This window comes from Hyla sarda, chromosome 5 (assembly GCF_029499605.1).
Source record: "Hyla sarda isolate aHylSar1 chromosome 5, aHylSar1.hap1, whole genome shotgun sequence".
Classification (NCBI taxonomy): domain Eukaryota; kingdom Metazoa; phylum Chordata; class Amphibia; order Anura; family Hylidae; genus Hyla; species Hyla sarda.
In genome coordinates this window covers 278,230,456-278,245,726 of record NC_079193.1, presented here as the reverse complement: position 1 = coordinate 278,245,726, position 15,271 = coordinate 278,230,456, and the positions used below count along the sequence as shown (strand labels likewise).

The following is a 15,271-nucleotide window of genomic DNA, read 5'->3' as shown; positions in this document are numbered from 1 at the left end:
CGGGCAGCAGAGACGTTCGTGAGCGACGGGGACACCCCGGGGACGCGGCGACAGCGATGGGGGGCAACATCCAGGGCAGCGGTGACGGGTCCGGAGCGGCGGGGACACGTGAGTACTACCTCCTATACCAGTGGTCTTCAATCTGCGGACCTCCAGATGTTGCAAAACTACAACTCCCAGCATGCCCGGACAGCCAATGGCTGTCCGGGCATGCTGGGAGTTGTAGTTTTGCAACATCTGGAGGTCCGCTGGTTGAAGATCACTGTCCTATACTTTACATTGTATTCTTGATTTTCAAATATGGTGCGTCTTATATGCCGGAGCGTCCTATATGGCGAAAAATACGGTACATGTTTTTAATGTTACTTCAAGGATAAATGTCCATTTTTAAATATTCCCTTTGTGCAAAAATATGCATTTTTGGTAAAGAACAGTTTTGCTTTAATATCTCCACCTGCCCGCAGCTGTTTGAATTGAGTCTAATTTTCCATGTAAAAATCCAAACCCTTTTTTTTTTATTTTTTTTATTATTTCCAAGTTTTCTTTTCTTTTTAATTTTTTTTAATTATGTCCTATAAATAGCAACATGTGGCTGAATTATTGACAAGGAAAACTTGCTGTGTTGCCCATAGTGTTTCCTGATTTTAGATTGTGGTGTCCTTTTAAAAAATTCTCTGTGGAAAATGCCTGTGCTTTTGGTGACTCCAAGCGCTTTCTGAGGTGCTAAAAAATACGCAATATTTATTAAGTCCTTGCACCTTTTTTTTGTAAATAAGGAGCACGCCTGTAGAAAAGACCGCAAAAATAATAAATAAAAACAACATTAGTAAGTCTTCCCCTCAGGTCCCATACTTTCCTGCGGGACTTGATCCCTGTATACAGTGTACAACAAAAAAGAGAAGAACAGAAGATAACACCACAAGGCGCACTGCATATAGGATAAATAGCAAAAAGGACAAAATTTACATATTTGTTGGTGCGGCCCGATACCTGGCATTATCTGCTATTTATTGTATAGGGGAAACTGACACTCTTGTGGCAGGGTCTTTCTGGTTGTGGGAAGGGTTTTATTTTTTTTGGGGGTGGGCGGGAGGGTTAAAGGGGTACTCCGGTGAAAACCTTTTTTCTTTTAAATCAACTGGTGGCAGAAAGTTAAACAAATTTGTAAATTACTTCTATTAAAAAGTCTTAATCCTTCCTGTACTTATTAGCTGCTGAATACTACAGAGGAATTTATTTTCTTTTTGGAATGCTCTCTGATGACATCACGAGCACAGTTCTCTCTGCTGACGTAATAATAATAATAACAATGCTTTATTTATTGTTGTCCTTAGTGGGATTTGAACCCAAGTCCCCAGCACTGCAAGGGCAGCAGTGCTAACCACTGAGCCATCATGCTGCCCTTAGCATCCATCTGCTATGCACGGTTGCTAAAATGGACAGAGATGTCAGCAGAGAGAACTGTGCTCGTGATGTCATCAGTGTTCCAAAAAGAAGCTAAAAAGTACTGGAAGGATTAAGATTTTTTAATAGAAGTAAATTACAAATATGTTTAACTTTCTGCCACAAAGAAAAAAGGTTTTCACCAGAGTACCCCTTTAAACCCTTCTTCGCTCATTCCTAATTGATTTGATCAATATAGTGTTTCAGATGTATACAGCGTAACACCCCTATATATAGATAAATGCAATGATTGCTCCCCTATACAGGACCCTTACATATAGATGCATGCAGTGTAGGACCCCTGTAGATATATGCATACAGTATATCACCACTTTAGATAGATGTATACATTATTGCACCTATAGATGTATGCAGTGATTGCTCTACCATACAGGATCCCTATAGGTAGATGTATACAGTGTAGTACCCCTATAGATAGGTGTAAGCAGTGATTTCTTCACCATACAGGACCCCTATAGATAGATTTATGCAGTTTAAACCCCCTATAGATGTATGCAGTGATCGATCCACCATACAGGATCCCTATAGATGTATATAGTATAGCTCCCTATAGATGTATATAGTGTATCTCCCTATAGATGTATACAGTGTAGCTCCCTATAGATGTATATAGTGTATCTCCCTATACATGTATATAGTGTATCTCCCTATAGATGTATGCAGTGTAACTCCCTATAGATGTATATAGTGTATCTCCCTATAGATGTATATAGTGTATCTCCCTATATATGTATGCAGTGTATATCCCTATAGATGTATATAGTGTATCTCCCTATACATGTATGCAGTGTATATCCCTATAGATGTATATAGTGTATCTCCCTATACATGTATGCAGTGTATCTCCCTATAGATGTATATAGTGTATCTCCCTATAGATGTATATAGTGTATCTCCCAATAGATGTATATAGTGTATCTCCCTATAGGTGTATATAGTGTATCTCCCTGTAGATGTATATAGTGTATCTCCCTATAGATGTATAAAGTGTATCTCCCTATAGATGTATATAGTGTATCTCCCTATAGATGTATATAGTGTATCTCCCTATAGATGTATATAGTGTATCTCCCTATAGATGTATATAGTGTATCTCCCTATAGATGTATATAGTGTATCTCCCTATAGGTGTATATAGTGTATCTCCCTATAGGTGTATATAGTGTATCTCCCTATAGGTGTATGCAGTGTATCTCCCTATAGATGTATACAGTGTATCTCGCTATAGATGTATATAGTGTATCTCCCTATAGATGTATATAGTGTATCTCCCTATAGGTGTATATAGTGTATCTCCCTATAGGTGTATATAGTGTATCTCCCTATAGATGTATGCAGTGTATCTCCCTATAGATGTATACAGTGTATCTCCCTATAGATGTATATAGTGTATCTCCCTATAGATGTATATAGTGTATCTCCCTATAGATGTATACAGTGTATCTCCCTATAGATGTATACAGTGTATCTCCCTATAGATGTATATAGTGTATCTCCCTATAGATGTATATAGTGTATCTCCCTATAGATGTATATAGTGTATCTCCCTATAGATGTATGCAGTGTAACTCCCTATAGATGTATATAGTGTATCTCCCTATAGATGTATATAGTGTATCTCCCTATAGATGTATATAGTGACGCTCCCTATAGATGTATATAGTGTATCTCCCTGTAGATGTATATAGTGTATCTCCCTATAGATGTATATAGTGTATCTCCCTATAGATGTATATAGTGTATCTCCCTATAGATGTATATAGTGACGCTCCCTATAGATGTATAAAGTGACGCTCCCTATAGATGTATATAGTGTATCTCCCTATAGATGTATATAGTGATGCTCCCTATAGATGTATATAGTGTATCTCCCTATAGATGTATACAGTGTATCTCCCTATAGATGTATATAGTGTATCTCCCTATAGATGTACATAGTGTATCTCCCTGTAGATGTATATAGTGACGCTCCCTATAGATGTATATAGTGTATCTCCCTATAGATGTATACAGTGTATCTCCCTATAGATGTATATAGTGTATCTCCCTATAGATGTATATAGTGTATCTCCCTGAAGATGTATATAGTGTATCTCCCTATAGATGTATACAGTATATCTCCCTATAGATGTATATAGTGACGCTCCCTATAGATGTATATAGTGTATCTCCCTATAGATGTATATAGTGTATCTCCCTATAGATGTATATAGTGTATCTCCCTATAGATGTATACAGTGTATCTCCCTATAGATGTATATAGTGTATCTCCCTATAGATGTATATAGTGTATCTCCCTGTAGATGTATATAGTGTATCTCCCTATAGATGTATACAGTGTATCTCCCTATAGATGTATATAGTGACGCTCCCTATAGATGTATATAGTGTATCTCCCAATAGATGTATATAGTGTATCTCCCTATAGATGTATATAGTGTATCTCCCTATAGATGTATATAGTGTATCTCCCTATAGATGTATATAGTGACGCTCCCTATAGATGTATATAGTGTATCTCCCAATAGATGTATATAGTGTATCTCCCTATAGATGTATATAGTGTATCTCCCTATAGATGTATATAGTGTATCTCCCTATAGATGTATATAGTGTATCTCCCTATAGATGTATACAGTGTATCTCCCTATAGATGTATATAGTGTATCTCCCTATAGATGTATATAGTGTATTTCCCTGTAGATGTATATAGTGTATCTCCCTATAGATGTATACAGTGTATCTCCCTATAGATGTATATAGTGACGCTCCCTATAGATGTATATAGTGTATCTCCCAATAGATGTATATAGTGTATCTCCCTATAGATGTATATAGTGTATCTCCCTATAGATGTATATAGTGTATCTCCCTATAGATGTATATAGTGACGCTCCCTATAGATGTATATAGTGTATCTCCCAATAGATGTATATAGTGTATCTCCCTATAGATGTATATAGCGTATCTCCCTATAGATGTATATAGTGACGCTCCCTATAGATGTATATAGTGTATCTCCCTATAGATGTATATAGTGTATCTCCCTATAGATGTATACAGTGTATTTCCCTATAGATGTATACAGTGTATCTCCCTATAGATGTATATAGCGTATCTCCCTATAGATGTATATAGTGACGCTCCCTATAGATGTATATAGTGTATCTCCCTATAGATGTATATAGTGTATCTCCCTATAGATGTATACAGTGTATTTCCCTATAGATGTATACAGTGTATCTCCCTATAGATGTATACAGTGTATTTCCCTATAGATGTATACAGTGTATCTCCCTATAGATGTATATAGCGTATCTCCCTATAGATGTATATAGTGACGCTCCCTATAGATGTATATAGTGTATCTCCCTATAGATGTATATAGTGTATCTCCCTATAGATGTATATAGTGTATCTCCCTATAGATGTATACAGTGTATCTCCCTATAGATGTATATAGTGTATCTCCCTATAGATGTATATAGTGTATCTCCCTATAGATGTATACAGTGTATCTCCCTATAGATGTATATAGTGTATCTCCCTATAGATGTATACAGTGTATCTCCCTATAGATGTATACAGTGTATCTCCCTATAGATGTATATAGTATATCTCCCTATAGATGTATACAGTGTATCTCCCTATAGATGTATATAGTGTATCTCCCTATAGATGTATATAGTGTATCTCCCTATAGATGTATGCAGTGTATCTCCCTATAGATGTATATAGTGTATCTCCCTATAGATGTATATAGTGTATCTCCCTATAGATGTATATAGTGTATCTCCCTATAGATGTATATAGTGTATCTCCCTATAGATGTATATAGTGTATCTCCCTATAGATGTATATAGTGTATCTCCCTATAGATGTATATAGTGTATCTCCCTATAGATGTATATAGTGTATCTCCCTATAGATGTATACAGTGTATCTCCCTATAGATGTATATAGTGATCGCTCCACATCCCGGAGCCCTCCTGACGATCAGCACCCTCCTCCTGCCGGTAACCCCCATCATCCTCCTCCTTCCTCCTCCTCACAGCCCAGTGACCTCCCTCCTCTGCCGTTATCTGATTCCTCTCCCCTCCCCTCCCCCTGGGGGTTGGTGCACAGCTCCAGTACTGCCGCCGCCGTGATCTCCGGCTCCTTCCCTCCGGTGGTGTGCTCCTTCCCGTCCCCACACTCCTGTCACCCGATGGGCTTGTTCTCCAGTAGTAGTAGCCGGTCCGCCAGCGAGCTCCTCTGAGAGCCGCCCCCCGTTTTCGGGCACCATGAGGCCGCTGTTCCGGAGGCTCCTGCGGGTCTCTAATCGCTCCATCTTCGCCTTTATCTTCTTCTTCTCGCTGTCCTCGTCCTGCCTGTACTTCGTGTATGTGGCGCCCGGCATAGGTGAGTGGTGATCGGGGGCCTGGGCGGGGGCTGGTGCCATGGGGAGAGCTTTGTGCTGTTAGCAGGGCCCTGCCACTCCTATGTGGAGCAGGCTGAATGGCAGGATGGCTGGATGCTCCTCCAGTGACTGGCACCTGTGCTGGGCACACCATGGCGACTGCTAGGGCTGGCAGGACCTGACCTAGAGGAGTGTATGGAGAGAATGTGCCCTGTGAGCTCTGCCATAGCTGGGTCTCATCATTCACATGTATGTGTGGTCCCTTTACCAGGCAGGGCTCCGGTGGGCACGCTGCATGATGAGATATGGTAGTACTGTAACCTTGGCTGTATTGTATACAATGTACCTGGCACATGAAGGGCATGTATGTGTACTGGATGGGTGTCACATGGCACCAACACAACTGGTATCTGCATGGGGTCTTCGCTGGGTTACATGTGACTGTGGCGTAATTTACCCCCATATTATTGTACATTATAACGTGATTGGCAGACGTGATATGCCGCTGCCTGCGATGGATTTACCGGATGACTTGCCGGTTGTCCATCTCATGACCAGAGGCAGGAGCTTCAGCCCATAGAGCAGTAGTTCCCAACCAGGGTGCCTCCAGCTGTTGCAAAACTACAATTCCCAGCATGCCCGGACAGCCAACGGCTGTCCGGGCATACTGGGAGTTGTAGTTTTGCAACAGCTGGAGGCAGCCTGTTTGATAGAGATACTAGGAGTCACCTCACAGTTCACATATCCACAATTAAACTTTTTACCAGGAATATATAGAATTGAGAACATTTTCTCTAGAGCAGTGGTCTCTAGAGATGAGCGAACTTACAGTAAATTCGATTCGTCACGAACTTCTCGGCTCGGCAGTTGCTGACTTTTCCTGCATAAATTAGTTCAGCTTTCAGGTGCTCCCGTGGGCTGGAAAAGGTGGATACAGTCCTAGGAGACTCTTTCCTAGGACTGTATCCACCTTTTCCAGCCCACCGGAAAGCTGAACTAATTTATGCAGGAAAAGTCAGCAACCGCCGAGCTGAGAAGTTCGTGACGAATCAAATTTACTGTAAGTTCATTCATCTCTTGTGGTCTCCAAACTGTGGACCTCCGGTGTTGTGCTACACAATGAGCTTGGCGATGGGGCAGTTTCCCACTATACTTGCACTGGTGGGCGCCTCACTCACCGTATTTATGGGCAGGAGTGACCAAGAAGCATTTAGGTTCCATTCACAAATTTTGGTACAGAATCTACGTAATGATCTTTGTCAAATCCAAGATATGTGAAAGGATCCAAAGGTTCTATTCACACGGCAGAATTTCCGCTTGCGAATTCCACCTCAAATTAGAGCCCATAGACTTTTATGGGATCCCGCACTCCCATTCACACTTCTGGATTTCCGCTTGTGAATTCCACCTCAAATTAAAGCCCATTGACTTCTATGGGATCCTGCACTCCCATTAAGGCTGGGTTCACACTACGGAATCTCTGGGCAGAATTTCTGCCGGAGATGTGGCCGGTGGCACTAAGACCGAACGGACTGCATTGCTGTCCCCATAGACAGCAATGCATTTCTGGGTGGATCTTTTGGGAGATCTGCTCAGAAATGCATTGACATCTATGGAGACGCTATTGAAGTCCGTGTGGTCCTAGTGCCGCCGGCTTGATCTCCGGCAGAAATTCTGCCCAGAAATTCCACAGTGTGAACCCAGCCTAAGGGTACGTTCAGACGAGCGGATTTTCGCTGCGGATTCGCCGCTGAAGGACCTCCTATATGCTGGCTTTACATGTGCCTGCTCGGAGCGGCAATACGCCACTACGAGCAGACAAACGGCGATGTGCGAGACGCCACGCGCAGTATACTCACACATTGTGGCAGCTCATTGAGCAGGGGGAGCGGCCGCGATGTGTGCAAGTACACCGCGCTTGCACGGTGACTCGCACATCGTTTCAGTGTGTCTGCACGTAGCGGCGTATTGCTGCTCTGAGCAGGCACATGTAAAGCCAGCATATAGGAGGTCCTTCAGCGGTGGATCTGCAGCGTAAAATCCGCTGCAAATCCGCTCGTCTAAACGCACCCTTAGGCTGGTGAATTCCACCTCAAATTAAAGCCCATAGACTTCTATGGGATTCCGCACTCCCATTCACACTTCTGAATTTCTGCTAGCGGAATTCCACAAGTGGAAATTCAGAAGTGTGAATGGGAGTGCGGAATCCCATAGAAGTCTATGGGCTTTAATTTGAGGCGGAAATTCTGCCATGTGAATAGACCCTTAGATGCCTATTCGTGTTATTGGAAGTAGGGTCTGGACATAGCACCAGTGGAGAAGAAACCAATCCAATTGTGTCCTATGTTTATAAAATCGTTAGGAAATAAAGTCCAGTTGGTTGCTAACGGAAGCATCCCCTCTTTTTCAATAATGCTTGTTAAATATTTTTTGGATTGCTATAGACGGGAGATTTTATTGCCAGGCTATATAAGTAGACTGGTGCCAGGAGTAGTGCCTGACGCCTGTGCTCCTCAGTAGTTGCCTCCCGCTGGGTGAGTGCGGGGGGGTGCTGTATGGTAGCGAGGCTTGTGATACCTCCTGGGAATGCTGGAGGTCTGTTGCACTATGTGGGTGTAGATGTACACTCTTTAGATGGCGCTCACTGCCGGTGAGTGCTGTGTGAAGAATGGCATTAGGACTGGAGCCAAAGCAAACAGCTATCTGTAAAGAGGTAACTATGTAACCATAAATAACCAGTGTGAGGTCACAGACGTGGAGACACCTCTAGATCCTTATCGTGCAGGGCTTTGTGTATGTTTAGAGTCATCCCTGTTTAGGGTGTATGAATGTCACACAGGATGGTCACCAGCTCTCTGGCCGACATTCATCATTGTCTTTAGACTGTTTTTTGTGTCTACAAAAGGTGCAAGCAAGGTTTATTTGCATATTTTTGGTTTACACATTTCTGCAGATTTTGCAATACACATGATATGGAAGGGTTTTATGAACTGCGCCTTTTTGTGCAAAGGCACAAAAAAGGTGCAAAGCCACTGAAAAGTCTCTAATACTCCACCAGCCCAGACTTAGCTTTTTGGTGTATGTGAAGAGAGAAATTTCAGAAAATGTGACCTGCGCAAAATGTATCATATGCTCTGTGACCATGTAATAGACTTGGTGCTCCTACACATAACCAGCACACAAATAAAGGTGTAAAAAAAATGCTTCACTTACACCTACAATGATAAATGCCGGCCTCTGTCTCCATCCAGCGGAACCTTCATGATCGACCATTAAAGGGGTATTCCGGGTATTCCGACCCCCCGCGATCTCCCTGCAGCAGCCCGCATTCATTTCTATGGGAGGGGGCGTTACGGCCGCAACGCCCCCTCCCATAGATATGAAGGGAGGGGGTGGGGCGTGACGTCACATCCCCGTCTCGGAAGCCTGGAGGTTTCCGAAACTTCAGATGCAGCTACGCATAGAATGTGGGCTGCTGCAGGGAGATCGTGGGGGGGTGGTGGGGGGCTAATTGGGGTGGTCCCAGCGGCGGGCCCTCCGCGATCAGACATCTTATACCCTATTCTTTCGATAGGGGATAAGATGCCATGTATTTGGGGTGGTCCCAGCGGCGGGCCCTCCGCGATCAGACATCTTATACCCTATTCTTTCGATAGGGGATAAGATGCCATGTACTTTATAAAGAATTACCTGTAATGTACTATAATGAGTGAAGTACATTCCTGCAATACCTACAGTACAATCTAATGGGCGCCATGTGATCCTATGGTGGTGGTATACGTTCATATTGGTTCGGCATGCCCCCTAAGTCCAGGTAGCTATCTGGGTGGCTTTTATGACTATGTGACACATTCAGCGTTCCCATCATGCTTTTTGGTTAGATCTTGGCTACCTACAGAGCTCGCTTGACTATACCTCATCCGGAGTGAAACTTACTGTGTTACTAATAGGTCTGTGGGATTGCCTAGAATTCTGCGTGGCCCTCGCTAGACTTGTGGGTTGGCTCGATGGTTTCCCTTTCCTTTAATCGCAGAAAATGGAACATAAAAAGCACAGAAAATGGCCCCTGCACCCTTTCTTGTGGAGTAGGCGGCTAAAAAGGAGGAACATTCCTTGGCTTAATATATTCATTCCATTTAGTATCCATTATTCATGGACATATTCCTTATCGCTCTACAGGGAATGTGCTCATACCTGTCCCTGTACAGATCACAATCGGCTTTATGTACCACTTGCTCACGTGTGAATGCAGCCCTACAACCCCAGTAAGAGCATGCAGGTATTTTTTACCATCAACCGGGACTTATGGTCCCATTGGTACGCTCTAGCATTGCCACCTACTGTAGCACCCAGAATGATGAATTTTCACTAAATTGTAGGGGTCTCGCTCGCTTGATCGTGGATTGTGTTCCAGGTCGCCCATGCAGGATAGTGTATCCAAGAGGTGAGAGATTGTTTGCATTGTGCGTTGTTGTACATTTGGATACACAAAAGTGTGGCACAAGTCTCGTAAGCCAGCTTTTTGGGTGCAAATTCCGCCAGAATTCTGGTACCTTTTGCAATGGTAAATCTTCCCCATCATGTTTAGATCAGTGGTGTCCAAACTTTGGAACTCCAGATGTTGCAAAACTACAACTAGCAGCATGCCCGGACAGCCAACGGCTGTCCGGGCTTGCTGGGAGTTGTAGTTTTGCAACATCTGGAGACCACTGGTGTAAATCCTACATGCCTGTGTTCCGTCATGAGATTCTAACTCGAAAACGGTCAACCTGGCAATGGCTTTAGGAAGGAGTCGTAGTAAGCAAGCGCGGGCGGAATTCCGCGAGCGGAGATTCAGTCTGGCAGCCGCTGCCAAAATACTTCCCCGCAGCACTGTGCCGTCACCTTTGACGGCTATGCAGCGCTCTCGGAATTCCGCACAAAGAACGAACATGTTCATTCTCTGTGCGGAACAGTTTCAGCGGCGGAATTGTCCGCCGCTGAAATTGCTCCGTGTGAACTGGTCTCGCGGAAGACCCATTCACACTGGTGTTAAAGGGTACCTCTCATCAAAAAAACTTTTGATATATTATAGATTAATGTATGGAGAATAACTTTACAATTGCATGTTATTAAAAAATATGCTTCTTTCTATTTCATTTTCCACTTTGACGAAATGACCACTAGGGGTCTCCCTACCAGTCCTGGCAGCAAGCATTTCAGACTCCTGCTGGAGTCCTAAACACTACGAGCTGCCAGTCTACTTTGTTCACAAAGGAGAACACTCAGAGCTGCCAGCCTGCTTTGTTCACAGCCTGTTTGGCTGTGAACAAAGCAGGCTGGCAGCTCTGAGTGTTTAGGACTCCAGCATGAGTCAGAAATGCTTGCTGACAGGACTGATCGGGAAAAATACAATAGAAAGAAGCATATTTTTCATTAACATGCTATTGGAAAGTTATTCAACATTCATTAATCTAAAATATATCAAAAGTTTATTTGATAAGAGGTACCCTTTAAAGTTCAACCCGTGGGAATTACATTGTGTGAACGTACCCTTATAGGGTAAGGTAACAAGCGCCAGGTTTTGCTGTGTATTTGCTTCCCATTGATTTATTTTCCTACCCATTGAAGTAAACGGGTAGCAAAATCAGCTGCAGAAAATATGCAGCAAAATACGGCACATTTGTCCCTACCCTTAGAAGGCACTTTCCAGGTGACTGTGCTTATATTGAGGACCGCGGCCCCCTTTTAGTTAAGAGAGGTAATGGGGTCACATTGCAGTCATTTTTTACACTACTACAGATAGGATTTCTCCTAGTGATTCATTCATTGTCCTGAAACTCCCAGCCGGGAGATAGGAATCGGCATTCTTCTCTCTGTATGTGTCATGTGAATTTCCTAAGCTCGATAGTTGAGATGAGTCGGATCAGGAAGCAGCGTCATTGTGTTGGTGCAACACCTTCCTATGATGACAGATTCATTCATTTCCTTCCCAGTATTGTACCCTGTAGTGTTTCTTCCATATCCTTCCTTCTGGGATGTGATGCTGAGCTCTGCAGCTTTCCCAGTGTACACTCTCGCTATGGATCGCTTGCTTACCACCACTCCTAGAGCCATTGCCAGGTTGACATTTTTCTAGTTAGAATCTCATGACGGAATACAGCCATGTAGGATCTACACCAGTGGTCTCCAGACATTGCAAAACTACAGCTCCCAGCATGCCCGGACAGCCAACGGCTGTCCGGACATGCTGGGAGTTGTAGTTTTGCAACGTCTGGAGGTTTACACCACTGATCTACACAGAGTATATCATGTCTAAAACAGAATGGGGTAGATTTACCATGGCAAAGGTACCAGAATTCTGGCGGAATTAGCACCCAAAAAGCTGGCTTACGGGACTTGTGCCACACTTCTGTGTATCCAAATGTACAACAACGAACAATGCAAATCAGCTCCCACCTCCTGGATACACTCTATCCTGTACGGGAGCAAAAAGACTTGATGTCCAGCGAGGTAGGATGCAAAACAGGATTTCTTTATTTAGGTCACATGGTCAGCACATAAAACCAACGCGTTTCGGGTCAGGCAGGACCCTTAATCATGGCTATCCTGTACGGGCAACCTGGTTGTCCAGCAGGATGAGGTTCCATTAAACTCAGTCTCTTATTTCAACCATTAAAAAAACCCTTAGGGAGGAGATTTATGAAAAGTTGCTGCGTTGCCCATCGCAACCAATCAGATCGCTTCTTTAATTTTTCAGGGGTCTTTTCAAAAATGAAAGAAGCGATCTGATTGGTTGCTATGGGCAACTCAGCAACTTGTCCTCTGGACAGGTTTTGATAAATCTCCCCCTGAGTTGCCCATAGCAACCAATCAGATCGCTTCTTTCATTTTTGAAAAGACCCCTGAAAAATGAAAGAAGAGATCTGATTGGTTGCTATGGGCAACTCAGCAACTTTTTCTCTGGACAAGTTTTGATAAATCTCCCCCTTAGTCCATGCAGAACAGACGGATCTGTCATGTTTCGGTCATCCTAGATCAGATCTGTTCTATAATTAAAGGGGTACTCCACGTCTAGATATGTTATCCCCTATCCCAGTGGTCTCCAACCTGTGGACCTCCAGATGTTGTAAAACTACAACGGCTGTCCGGGCATGCTGGGAGTTGTAGTTTTGCAACATCTGGGGGTCTGCAGGTTGGTGACCACTGCCCTATCCAAAGGATGGGGATAACATATCTGATCGCAGGGGGTCCAGCCGCTGGGATCTCAGGGCCGGTGCTGCAGCGTTTATGAACATGGGAGCCAGGGGCTTCCGTGTTCGTAACGTCATGCCACGCCCCCTCCATTCATGTCTGTGGTAGAGGTAGTGAAGGCTAGTACACAGCCGTCAAGCCCCCTCTCATAGACACGAATGGAGGGGGGCGGGATGGTTGGTGGTCGCCTGTCATCATATCACCGGGTGCCGCATCGGAGATCACGGGGGTCACAGTGGCCGGACCCCTGTGACCAGGCATGTTATCCCCTTTCCAATGTATAGGGGATAACATGGCTAGGGGCAGAGTGCCCCTTTAAGGTAATATAGAGATGAGCGAACTTACAGTAAATTCGATTCGTCACGAACTTCTCGGCTCGGCAGTTGCTGACTGGAAAGAGTCTCCTAGGACTGTATCCACCTTTTCCAGCCCACCGGAGCACCTGAAAGCTGAACTAATTTATGCAGGAAAAGTCATCAACTGCCGAGCCGAGAAGTTCGTGACGAATCGAATTTACTGTAAGTTCGCTCATCTCTAGTAATAGATAACCAAAAGATATCAGATCTGTCTGTGCTGTGTAAACTAAGCGTTAAGGGAAGATAAGATTAAGTTTTATGGAATGGACATTCCATTTCTTCTGCAAGTTCTTATCGTGGGGCTGTGTTATTTAGTGTCTTAGTCACTTTTCTTTTTCCTTCGCTTGATGGGGGTGTTATGCCTTTACAGAAGGAGTCATGGTTTAGCTGGAAAAGCAGGGGGGCTGGCGTGCAACTCCATGCAAAAAAAAAAAAATTACACCAAAATTGTCATTGCCACTAGTAGGGTACATCATAAAAGGCTATTAAAAAAAAAAAAGCTCATGACATCTGTTACATAGATGACTCTGACGGATGCCACTCATCACCAGCTATCATCCATATGATATTCCAGTATTTTGGGGCATTCTGATTGAGATAATGGCCCAGATTTATCAAACTGTGTGAGAGAAAAGAGGAGCGCTTTTTCCACAACAACCAATCACAGCTCAGCTAACGAGCTGTGGTAAAGTGAAAGCTGAGCTGTGATTGGTCGCTATGAGAAAATCCCTCCACTTTTTCTCTCACACCTTTGATAAAATGCGGGCCTATATTGTTATTTTCAGAGTCTGCCCCCCAGCTGACTTTGTTGATGTGGCAGTAGCATTGTACAGCCGCGCTCTTCTCTGTTTTGTGGGCATATGCATTTTGCACCAAGCTGGCTTTCAGCTGCTAATAAAACCCGTGGATTATTTCCAGTTGGTAACAACTGGATAAATTTACCTCTGCCCAGAACCGTGATGTCGATGACATGTACTCACCCCGTGCTTTGAACTTCTGTAACCCATGGACTGCAGTGAGCAATACTGTGGGAACCCAGGATTTCTGCCTAAAAATAAGTTTAGATTCTTTTACATAACAGCAGTGGGTTGTCGGATTCTTTACACTTATTCTGTACTCCTTACTAGTGTAAGGTTTGTGATACCTTTTACTGGCTACCTGCAAAACTTTCGAAACACCAGGGTTTCTGCATCAGGCAGGTTGCGTCTTTAGTTGGGTTTCCTATTCAGCGCTGTGGTAACATGTCTGACGAAGAAACCTAGGTGTTACAAAGGCTTATACTGTCAACCTGTCCAGGTAGCAAATAAAAGGTATCACCACAACAGACTTTCCAATACAACACACTCCTGTTTGCTATGTCTAGGAATGGGCCTCCTACAACAATTACGGCACGAGGTCTATACAAAAGAGGTCTTCTTTTCTAACCCTAAACCAGTGGTCTCATACTGTGGGCCTGCAGATATTGCAAAACTTCAACTCCCAGCATGCCCGGACAGCCGTTGGCTGTCCGGGCATGCTGGGGGTTGAAGTTTTGCAACATCTGGAGGACCATAGTTTGAGACCACTGGCCTAAAACCATTCACTCGATCATCAGGAGAAGTTGGGGTTCAGATAAATGGCTGACGAAGTGCTTGGTTAGGTCCAGAGTGTCAGACTGATTCTCTGTTCTGCTGCATAGATAGTTCTCTGAGCAGAGGACTTCCCTTCATGATGTCCATATTTCCTAATAACTTCTTTAGAAATTAAAAATAAATAATTCTTGCTCTCGCTTTCTTTTCCAGTGGCCTACTCACTTAAAGCGGTACTCCGGTGGAAAACA

General features: G+C 43.7%; 1 protein-coding gene across 2 annotated transcripts in view; it reads left to right on the top strand.

Annotated features, from left to right (window-relative positions):
- The window catches only part of B4GALT6 (beta-1,4-galactosyltransferase 6), a 147,205-nt gene that overhangs the window by 34,165 nt on the left and 97,769 nt on the right, over positions 1-15,271 (top strand). Inside the window, exon 1 of one of the 2 annotated variants that reach the window (XM_056521776.1) lies at positions 5,534-5,865. The exons of the other annotated variant lie outside the window; for it this stretch is intronic. Coding sequence (XP_056377751.1) covers positions 5,748-5,865 — 118 coding nt within the window. The 5' untranslated portion in view covers positions 5,534-5,747. Of the gene's footprint in view, positions 1-5,533; positions 5,866-15,271 lie in introns of those variants that run through there. 2 annotated transcript variants of the gene reach the window in all.